General features: G+C 34.6%; 1 protein-coding gene and 1 long non-coding RNA gene across 2 annotated transcripts; one reads left to right on the plus strand and one right to left on the minus strand.

The window, feature by feature from the left end:
* Window positions 1–522: 522 nt before the first annotated feature.
* LOC121737171 lies at window positions 523–1671 on the minus strand. The gene is made up of 3 exons (XM_042128764.1): window positions 1572–1671; window positions 1284–1484; window positions 523–962 (listed from the first exon to the last, which is right to left on the minus strand). Coding segments are annotated over exons 1-3 (552 nt in total). The 5' UTR covers window positions 1574–1671; the 3' UTR covers window positions 523–613.
* A 2049-nt stretch (window positions 1672–3720) lies between these two features.
* On the plus strand, window positions 3721–4828 carry LOC121737172. The gene is made up of 3 exons (XR_006037105.1): window positions 3721–3874; window positions 4304–4380; window positions 4747–4828. It is a non-coding gene; the product is annotated as an uncharacterized LOC121737172 (long non-coding RNA).
* Window positions 4829–11795: the final 6967 nt, after the last annotated feature.

Raw genomic sequence — 11795 nt, forward strand, 5'->3', positions numbered from 1 at the left:
TGTCCACCCACTGTCACGATCCTCAAATTCCTCTATACTAGTTTTTAAATAACTAACTGTTTCCAAATATATTTTTTCAAAATCATAATTACTATGTAATATTTTATTCTTGGTTCCAAAAGATTTTATTTCTTGTGAATTATTGTTGAACTTCAAAAACGTCCCAAATAGTTCGAAATTAACCTTAACACATGAATGTTTAATAAGGTTTTCATCTAAAAGAGATTTTAACTTGTTACGAATTTCGAAAAAAAATATATCTACTGAAGCTAACTGAAGTTGATCAAGAGGTAATATCTTATAAGTTACAATACGATTACGAAATGCAGAGCTGACGATTTCTACACCATCACTGTATTCTATTGTCTTACTACTTTTTCTATGTGAATTACTTCGCAAATGACCTACCCATGATTTACTATGTACAGATACGTTACACGTCGTACAGAAAGGCATTTTTTTATATTAAAAAAGGCAATGCTATCAAAACAATAATACAGTAACCGATATTAATGTAAAAAAAAATAAAAAGGTTATAAATCTATTCTAGTATAATAAAAAGAAAATTAATATCTACTATAAATTGATTAACTGTAAACCTACTTAGTAAATTTTATTTTTTGTCACTGTAATGGACGGGCTCTGACTCCTCAAACTCGGTAAAAGCTTGTCCTAAGAAGCCTTGCAGTGCCTCCCAAGACGATGATGACTCGTCGCACTGGAGCTTCACACTTACCAGCGCCGTCTTGTATCGCACATTAGCAGCGTGAGACACGTAGTCCGATTTTTTGTAGATCTTGAGGTCCACAAAATATTCGCCACCGGTCTTCGCAGTCCGACGAGACGTTCCCGTAGAAACTCGGCTGGAGAAGCTTGATATTATTTCCCCGCCACGAGATTTGGGTTCACTGCAACTAGCTTCCTCAGCCCGCAAGATATTGAATAAGTCCGGTCTCCTTGTTCTGTAAAAATACAAAATTAACATATCATTAAAATACAATAATCGAGAAAAAATATTAGCAAAAAAACAAACAAAATAGGAATAAGTGTATTGCACATTCACTTTTGACTGTAAACAATTAGGTGCCTAGTTTTATCAGACTTCAACAGGATACTGAACTAAGTTTTGATAAATAATAAAAAGTAGGAAATCATTGTATGCAAACTGAATTATGGTGGTTGGGACTGTGTTGACTATTACAGACACTTTGTAAGTAATTAAAAACCAGCAGAATCAGAAATAGAATTTCAGCAAACGTAAAGTATATAATAATCGAACTTACCGTGTAGTTATAACTTCGTGCGGCGAGGAGTATTTTCGCTTTCGTTGAGCACTTTTGTCTGATGAGGTGCGGGTCAACTCCAGCGGAGGCGATGAGTCGCGTTGCTTTTCGGGGCCGGCCTTGCGTTTGCTGCTTGACGCCTTTGACTTCTTTTTCGGTGCTACCGACACCACAGATGGGGCCTCAAACTCTGAATCGGACCTATTAAAGAAGAAATATAAATTATTTTCCCATCTTGATGAATTAATCACAAAAAAGAATAATAATATTAATTCTATACTCACTGACATTTTATATTCTTTTATTTCTCGTTGAAATTGAAGACTGGTGCGAAGCCACTTGAAAAATTGTGACTTGTTCCAACGTGCATCGCCTTTTATGTTGGAAAAAGGTCTTTGTCATCAAAAATGTGTAAAAGTTATCAAGCGCGAGTTGATACGTATGTGCGTATGTTTGTCCGTTTTAATGTTATATAATTTTGCTTGATTTTAAATAACAATTACTTAATAATAATTAATCCGTTTTTCGTTTAATTAATGTTTAGTAAAGTTTTTTATTTATTGTTATTTATTCTACATAATATAGTTTATTCTACATTTTTAGGAAATATACTAATATTAATTATATATTATAAGCAATTCTTAGTTGTTTACTAACGTTATATGGAATGTAAATTTTCTGAAATAAATGGTTTGATTTGATTTGACTGATCATGCATCCAAATTTTCAAAATCTAGATAAGTATCTTTATACATCTGTGCATTTTTTTAAGCATGTTAAATGTTGCATACTTTTATAGCGAATTTAATCTTGAACCAATACCTAATTCCCAAGAAGAGATTAAATTAAATAAATTATTTTGTTTAAACAAGCAAGTAAATCCGAATATTTAATGTGTGTATGTGAATTGTGATAATATGGTAATTATGAAATATAAACGCTTCATAAACGTTATTTAAACTAATGATGCCTTAAGTACAACTTTCGACCTTATTATTGATCAATGTAGCTGAATATGGAATAAAATTGAATAAAGACGAATCTACGTGGCGCGCTCGCTGCGGCGTTTCATTGAAATGCTTTGTAATTGTATCTCTGCCGCTGTCCATAGTAGGGAGGCGAGCAAGCTAATTTTGTAGTTACTCGAGTGACATGGGGACCTAGTAGATTTCGTAGATTAAGTAATGAGGAGAAAAAAATATTATGACAGTGGGGCAATGACAAAATGCAGCTATTTAGAAGTTAAAAAAGTAATTATATATAAAAATTGTCTTAAAAGGGAATTTATTATTCAATTTAAGGAAACAAACATGTAATCGTCAAGCAGCATTAAAAAAATAAATCAAGAAGGCTTTGTTTTTTAAATATGGACTTTAATTTTTGAAAATTTCAAATCTTTATATCTTTCCCTTTACTTTAAGTGCTTTAAATAAAAGCTTATTTGGGGTCTACACAACGTTCTCTATTTTAATCTGACAATTTGATACTTAAAAATATTTTTTTTAACGCCCCACTCAGATAAGCTGATTTCTATACCACGTTAACTAGAGACATGTGGGAAGCATACACAAGCTTAATATAATTAGCTTAATTAAATAAGCTGACGCGCTCGAGCAACTGCAGAAATCCTCTCTTCGGCTCCCCTACCGTAAAACGAGTGTTGGTTTTACAGTATGTATGTGTAATATTATATTCTTGTTTGACAGCTTGCACTTTTTTCCAGATCAGGGATGTGAACTAGAAGCGAGAACTCGATTAAAGAGATAATTTAAGAGGCGATCAGTTTTTACCCTATAAGTCCAATAAATTATAAATGAATATTGTGGGTAATAAACATGATTATTTTACCTCCAATCAAATTATGAAAATTATCATCCTTTAAATTCATTTACGCATATATAATATGCGTAACGACATCAATGTGACAATTATTTGTTTCAAAAATTATTTACAAGCACGGTCTATCGATGTTTATAATTCCTTATTTTACTTAGTTATGAATTTGACGCATGGTTTAATTTTTATTGGATAAATCTTATCGAATTTATTCATGTCTTACTGATTATTTGTATAACTATTAATTTGAATTATCGCAACACTATGTTGGGATGGATAACTTCACGTTTCAACACAGGAACATCGTGTGTGCATGTATTTGCGTGCGACTAATAGAGTTACCAACTTTTTTCTATCATATATAATACTTATTTATCATATATAGTTATCAACTTAAAAAATATAGTAGATGACAAAAAAAGAAAAAATAAAATAATCACGTGGCACGCACACAATACAATACAACGTTTTTGGAATAAGATTCATTTTAGCTTGACTGCGTTCTGCTTTACGCAAAATATAGTAGTTTCGCCTACTATTTTTTAGAAATATAGTATTTGATCACTTAAAATAGTAGGATACTATAATATTATATAGTAGGTTTGACAACCCTAGCGACTCAGTCGTTCTGCAGTTCCTATGATTTCCCGTCTTGGCTGATGGCTCATTCATTTGCAACGCAGTGCGCAGAGGTATCATCGTGGTTTCAGCTCAGTACATCAAAAGTGTATGGGAAGATAAAGGAATAGTTAAAAGTAAGTGTAGTAGTTATTGTATTCATTATAGATTTAATTCATTACACAATTATTTAAGTTTTGATTTAAATTGATAATATTTTAGTTTTTGAAATAGATTCATTATTAATAAATAATATTAATAATGTATCAATGTAATAACATTGATACATTTTAAAATTAAATAATTACCAATATATTTATTCGTTACCCATCAAATATTTAAATCTAATGTGGTAGTCTTATTGAATAGTATTTTCCTAAATTAGCTTCATGATTTTATTGCATTAACTTTTTTACAGAGTAGGTATGGCAGGGATGAGTTATAAATTTAATTGAATAATGTAATATGATATAAATATCTTACCTTATTCATAAAACACTATTATACTTTTACGTGTGTTGTTTGATGGAAAAAAAAATATATATTTATTTTTTTCATTTTTTCAGATGCTTGAAAATTAGAGAAGTTCATCAAAAATCACAGCGGAACGCAGAAAAAGGATTAGACCAGGCATTATTTAATTGTAAGTAAATTTGAATCTAAATGTATCTAGTTTATTGAATGAGGTTTATCTAGTAGATACCATATTAGAGGTAATTATTTAATCAGAATAATAATTAATAACCGATAGTTATTTTAATAATAACAAATTTAAATATAAAAATTCATAATATATTTCCTGTAAAACTGTTATTGCATAATATAACGTTAAAATTTTCGAGATTATTTGAATGCCAATAAGTCAAAGAAACATAATTAATCCATAATTTTTAGATGAAACATTACTCAAACATCCTTAATCGTCGTCGTAGTTTTAAAGTACTCGTGACTCTAAATGGTGATTTTATGTAAGTGTGGATGTACATAACATTCGGTTTTCTTTTTCCAGATCGGATGATCAATGACGAAGAATTCTACATGACACAAACGAAGACATTATTTTGTTTATTTGTATAAATGCATAAAAAACTGGTGTTTAATTATTGATAAGATCCTAAATTCCTATCCCCTGAAATGTAAGCTTAAACATACTAAACATCATAGTGTGTTAGTATATTTAAGCCGAGGTATGTTTTTTGGTAAAAAAGTAGGTGATCTTACCATGGGCCGTAACCGATCACGAGTTAGGAGTATGATCGGTACGTGATCTTACCCACGGTAAATGGCACACTGACACACCGAAGTTAGCGAGGGCGTGAGCGAACAGAGGTGTATGTCATGAGCATGTCAATTCATTTACCATCAGTTGATGCATAAACGAACAGGAGTTATTGGGCATTCTGTCCCACCTTCACCAAAGTGAGCGAGCGCGCGAGCGAACGGAGGTGGGACAGAATGCCCAATAACTCCCTACTTACAATTTTTAAAGGTCAACTTCATAACTGCTCCCACTATTAAGTAATTCAAAATTTTGACATAAGCCCCATACATTATCTGTCAAACTCTTCATTTAATTGAAGATTAATCGTAATTAAATGTCTCTGAGTACGGCGGTTTGTCCCTTATATTAGGAAAGTCACATGACATCGGATTTTGAATAACACTATGTAAAAAAAATATATTTATTAGTAAGAGGGTAAAAGACTTCGGTAGAAGGTAAATTGTTCGGAATCATACATAGGTGACCCGTTTGCTCGTTTGCCCCCTTATTTTATAAAAAAAAAGCATTTAAAAGCTTTAACAAGCTTTTAAAGTTCATTAACATTTAAAATAGAAGTTTTGTGTGGTCTAACCTACGTTACAAATTAACATTATTGTAACAATAACATAATTATTATACAATAATTACCAAGTGGCAGCTAACTCAAAATATTATTGAACTATTTGTGAATGGTCGATGCGGGTGGAGCATTGAACTCTGGTTGTGTTACTAATAACAATATTAGTAAAACTAACTAAATTGCATACAAAAGTTTCCGATATCACTGTTATTATGGATTTTTTAAAGCGACAAGTATTAGGACTTCAAATTCCTTTAAACTAATATCATAACAAAACGAAGTGCGGAAGGCATCCAAGTGCGAAAGTGTGTCTGTCTGTCTGTCCGTAATCACTCCGTATGTTCGTCTGTCCGTCTGTCCGTCTGTCCGTCCGTCCGTCCGTCTGTCTGTCTTTAACATCTTCACGTTTAAACCGCTGAACCGATTTTGCTGAAATTTGGCATGGGTCCCGGGAAAGGACATAAGATAGTTATCATCTCGGAAAATGTACGGTTCCGGCGTCCGAAAATCGAATTCGAAACGATTCAATAATGAGTATTCCAGTTCATTTATTACGTCTTGATACTTGAGCCCAAGCTAAGCTTCTTGCTTGAGCCCTTTTAATTACAAGAATAATAAGAACTAAGCCCTGCTTGAACCTATGATGTAAGGGTACAGGATTATAAATTACCACCCCGCCCACTGCGGGCTTGGAATGTTGTTGCGAAACACCTGATTGTAGTGGATTAGTTCATACTTGATGGTGATCGTTAAGCGCGTTCTACACAGTCAAATGTTTGTCCAAACATCGCACTTGAAGTTTTTGCTACAGGGTTAAAGATTAAACTGCTTTGAGTAATTGATCGATTTGATTCTATTTAAAATAAGTGTTTCATTTTGATTGACCTTACGACTAGTTTAAAATGTTTATTTAAACATTTTGGGGTACGATAATAATCATAAAAAATATTACAAGGAAATTAAGGATCGCTTGTGGTAATTAAACATCATCTTTTCTCGCGTTTTGAATAATCTTATTCTCAAGTCTCAACAGACTGGTCCTATTTGATCAACCTTTTAATTTTTTCTTCTTTCAAGTGCTTAAAGTCAGTTTCATATTCGTAATGTTTGTCAAAACATTTGACCGTTTCGGGACCGCTTTACAGTTTTGCCAGCTGTTTTTCGTTCGAATTTAGTTAACGTTTCAATGCTGACTTGACTGCTATTCACAAATTTAAATTTATTCACAATCAAACGTTACTAAATTGAAAATTAGATAATAGAATCGGCTACTTGTAGGATTGACGACTTACTTAAGTAATTTATTATTTAAACAAGTCTTTATAGTTAATGACTTGAATAGGATTGACGACTTACTAAAGTAATTTATTATTATAGACTTAAATGGCAGTCGTCAAAACAGAATTCTTAGTAAAGTTATATTACTAGTAACTCTGTACTACCTAATGACATAAGGACATACAATTATAGGAGTAAAACATAGGTAGTTGTAGATACCTACTAAATTTAATACCCCCTTACTAATAAACGTTGTATAAGCTTTGAATAGTTATACAGTGTTTTGTTCAATCCAATTAAAAATGTCACTTGTGTGACAGGAACAAAACGCTGTATAACTATTCAAAGCTTATACAACGTTTATTAGTAAGGGAGTATGTATATAATATTGCTGCTATGTTTTCATGCTAGAGCTGGCAGCACCCACAGACAAAGTTTTGTTCGAAATTTTACAACGTTTCTGTCAATGTAACATATAATATAATAATAGCTCCCACCACCACCACCACCAAACCAGTCCAGCTACGCAGGAGTAATTTTATAGTGCCCAAGTGTGTGCGCAGTATACAAGAGCACTCTCTATTCCTTTACTTTCATAGCCCAGTGGGACGGAAGACCGACACGACCGGCGAGAGATGAGGCGCAGGACCGACTTTTTACATGCCCATCCGACGCCCGGATCATCTTACTTGTCAGACAATCAGGTGATCAGCCTACATTGTCCTAACCAAACTTAGAAATAACATGTTTCCAACGCGGGAATCGAACCCACGAACTCCCGAGTCAAGAGCCGTTGTCTATACCACTAGACCACGGAGGCGTTAAGAGGATACAACAGCGGCTAGAGAAATGAAAAAAAAGTACGTGTAATATCTATAGCTGTCTCCCTTACCTCAAGCCTATACCGCAGAACGCGATAGAGACAACTGCAGAAAATCCAGAAAATCAACGATTCGTTGTCCCCTGATTCCTTCTCCAAAACTTAACCGATTTAAGTACTTTTTTCATTAAAGATTAAAAAAAGGCTTGAGCTGTGTTCCTATGTTTTGCTTTTTTTGTATAATCTATCCAAATCTGTTTTCTGGACGTTTGAACACAGTGGAAAATCTGGCCATTTTTTTGGGTTTTTGAACGTTCATATTATCTTATTTAATAATTAAATTATGAAAAAAAAGAAAACATAGGGACATTGTATTAGTGGCCGTAGATATTCAGGAAAAAAATTATAACTCTACTAGCATTATCCAGGGAGGAAACAGGGGACAACGTTTGTATGGAAAAAATGGCGGTGTGGAATCCTCTTAATGCATATCAAATGTCAATGTATACGACATGCAGTGCAACATGTCGGATTTTGGTCAGATTATTGACTGGACGTGCTAGCGGACCCTTTGCTTGGACTTTGCGTAATATTGCCTATTGGTAATTCGTTGAAACAGACAAGATTAAAGATAATGGCGATGAACGATCACAGTGATAAAGTCAGCAATATTTAGCCTGAAGGTATAATTTACAATGTGCAACACTAATGCACACCCTGAGCCCTAAGGACTTGCCGCATGTTGTAACAAAACGATCACGACAGGACACGATCTAGAGAGTAATTTACACGGCGGGTTCTATGACAGATTGAGATATAAGATTACACATAATTAAATCATTTGTACATTCATAAATCATAATACAGATTACAAACATAAGTAATAATAAGATAATATGTATGTACAAATGTACACGTAACACAAGGAACTTCAAACTTTGTTTTTGGATCTCGGTTGGAACGAAAAACTTCACGTACAATTCTTCATACATACCAACTAAAGTTTATAGAAACTATGGTAAAATCTTTCATATTTTTGCAAGGTTAATCTTTTAATATTACCTTAAGAATTATTGTAAATATTGAAATGGCACAGCAGTCACGATTTCACGAAAAGCAAAATTGTAAAACAAAAATTTTAGATATTGTAGGGCACATGTATTTTGATGGGATTTTCACCCACTAAAACCCCATATTAGCTTAGATTGATGCTGTTTTAATTCAAATTCAAATATTCTTTATTGTGCACACAATACAGAGAGAATATAAAACAATTTAAACAAGATTACATAGGTGTCACAATGGCGGCCTTATTACTAGGTAGCAGTGCCGTAAATAGGGCGGTGCCACCGGTGCCCAGGCACAGGGCGTAGACTCTGGGGGGCGCAAGAATGGCCAGACCAGACAGAACCTTATTTTTCGAATTGCTCCCGATAAGTTCCCGCTGCGCCCCAGAGATGTTTCCCAATGTAGTAAAAAAACACATAACCTCCTCCTTTTTGAAGTCGGTTAAAAAACAAAGGTGCAGTTATATAGAAGCTCGCACAGGGCGCATTTACGGCACTGCTATGTAGCAATCTCTACTATTTAGTTGATATTGTTTTTTTAGAGGCTACAGGACTTAGGATTAGTAGTACCCTTTTTTTTTTGTTATGAAATAAGGGGGCAAACGAGCAAACGGGTCACCTGATGGAAAGCAACTTCCGTCGCCCATGGACACTCGCAGCATCAGAAGAGCTGCAGATGCGTTGCCGGTCTTTTAAGAGGGTATACGCTCTTTTCTTAAAGGTTTGCAGGTCGTATCGGTCCGGAAATACTGCTGGTGACAGTTCATCCCAGAGTTTTACAGTGCGCGGCAGAAAGTTACGCGAAAAACGCACGGTGGAAGACTGCCACTCATCAAGGTGATGAGGATTGTATGTTTTGCCGGTTTGAAGTGCGTTGCCGGCCTTTTAAGAGGGAATAGGGTAATAGGGGAGGGTAGGGAAGGGAAGGGAATAGTTGAGGGTAGGGAAGGGAATAGGGTAGGGGTTAGGGGATTGGGCCTCCGGTAAACTCACTCACTCGGCGAAACACAGCGCAAGCGCTGTTTCACGCCGGTTTTCTGTGAGAACGTGGTATTTATCCGGTCGAGCCGGCCCATTCGCGCCGAAGCATGGCTCTCCCAAACCCTAGTCCTACTAACCTTAGAACCTTCACCTACACTCACTAATCGACGAACCGTACTCTATTTATCTTGCCCACGATAATTGCCGTCATAACGAAATCAAAGCAATGCTAACTTATATTAATTGTAGCTTCCTTCGACTATTTACGGCGTTGTTTAACGTGTTATCAACGTAAATTAACGGTGGCATGAGAAGGTATAAGGTATATTATATAGAAGGTACTGGCCAAGCAAAACATTAAGAGCGCTCGGAAAAAGTGAGAAAGAAGGATCGAATTTAGGACACACTATATTAGCTGTTGATATTTTTTTTTCGAAGGTAGGTCATTGCAGCCCTAACGTAATGCCACCTTTGAGGATCTATTGTGACTTCTTCGTACTACTAGAGTATACGGTCCCCAACGCAATACTGCTCATACATTTAGGGTGGGTTGCACCAGAGGCGTGGCTGAAGTTAAAGCTGTTAAGGTTAAAGTTATGGTTATAGTTAAGGCTAAATTTAGCTTTAGCTTTAACCTTAACTTTGGCCGGAGAAATTGACAGATGACAGCTGGTCCAACAAGGTTAATAAATGAACGTGGGCGGGTGCGCTGCTGGTAAAGGAGAACTGTCAGAAATGGCGTTTTTGTATGATGACAGCGTTAGTTCCTTTTTTCGCCACGTGCATTTAAAACCTTGTCGAGCTATATGGTTATGGTTAAATATGGCGTCTTGATGGAGTCCATTTTTAACTTTAACCAAAGATTTGACATTTTACATAGTAGTTAAAGTTACAGTTATAGTTAAAGTAAGTTGGTGCAACGATGCGGTTGGGGACTCGTGTTGGTGCTACTTTCCTTTGTAGATGAGTATTCGTAGCGCCCAAGGTGTTTTTTTCTGCTGTGTAATAGAGTCAGGACAGTCAAGACCAGTCGTTATGCGACTTATCGTATTCAAATATATTTTACTTCTGTGCTTAATCTCTTTATGATTCTCCACAATCTACGTAGCTATTCAAGTAATGAACAATAATGAACCTTAAATCTAGCCAAACCACTAAGCCTACTAGAATACCTTGATCTTTTCATAGAATGTCAACATGCGAACTTTATTGGATGTATTAGATCTCATTATTTAGGCATCAAATAAGTACCTATTAAAGGTAATTTTATATTGTTTATTAGTTCTAATAAATCATGTGGATTTATTATTATAATAATGCAAATATTTTAATGTTATAATGCATAATATTTTAGGCTGATCATAAAAAAGGAAAAAATAATTATTATTCTTAGCCTGCTGACTGCTCTTTAAAAAAAAAGAAATACATACAGCCGAACTATTACCTAAACTTTTTTGGAAGTCGGTCAAAAATTCAAAATCATCGACAGTGGTCAGTGGACAGCAGCTGTGGCCTACCAATTTAGTCGAGCTTAGTGATGGGTAATTTTCCGAAAAATTTCAAAGCTCGGAAATTTTTCAATTTATTTTTCAGAAAAATTGAAAAATTGGAAAAATAATGGAAAAATATTTATTTACTGAAATTATTAGTTTAAATGAAATAGTAAATAAGTAGTAATAATCGGCCAAGTGCGAGTTGGACTCGCGCACGAAGGGTTCCGTACCATTATAGAGCACAAATAGTAAACATTTGTGTTTTTTGTATGGGAGCCCCTCTTAATTATTTAAGTATTTTATTAAAATTTTATTATGAACTATTAAAGTATAAATACAGCTGAGTATTTTGTGCACATTTCAAGTGCCTACCTGCTGTCATTATTGGTACCGAGCAAAAAATGTTTGAAAAATCACGTTTGTTGTACGGGAGCCCTCCCTGAATATTTAATTTATTTTGTTTTTAGTATCTGTTGTTATAGCGGCAACAGAAACACATAATCTGTAAAAAATTCAACTCTTCAAACTTGAGTTACAGCCTGGAGACAGACGGACAGACGGACAGACGATGTCTCAGT

Source organism: Aricia agestis, chromosome 20 (genome assembly GCF_905147365.1).
Source record: "Aricia agestis chromosome 20, ilAriAges1.1, whole genome shotgun sequence".
Classification (NCBI taxonomy): domain Eukaryota; kingdom Metazoa; phylum Arthropoda; class Insecta; order Lepidoptera; family Lycaenidae; genus Aricia; species Aricia agestis.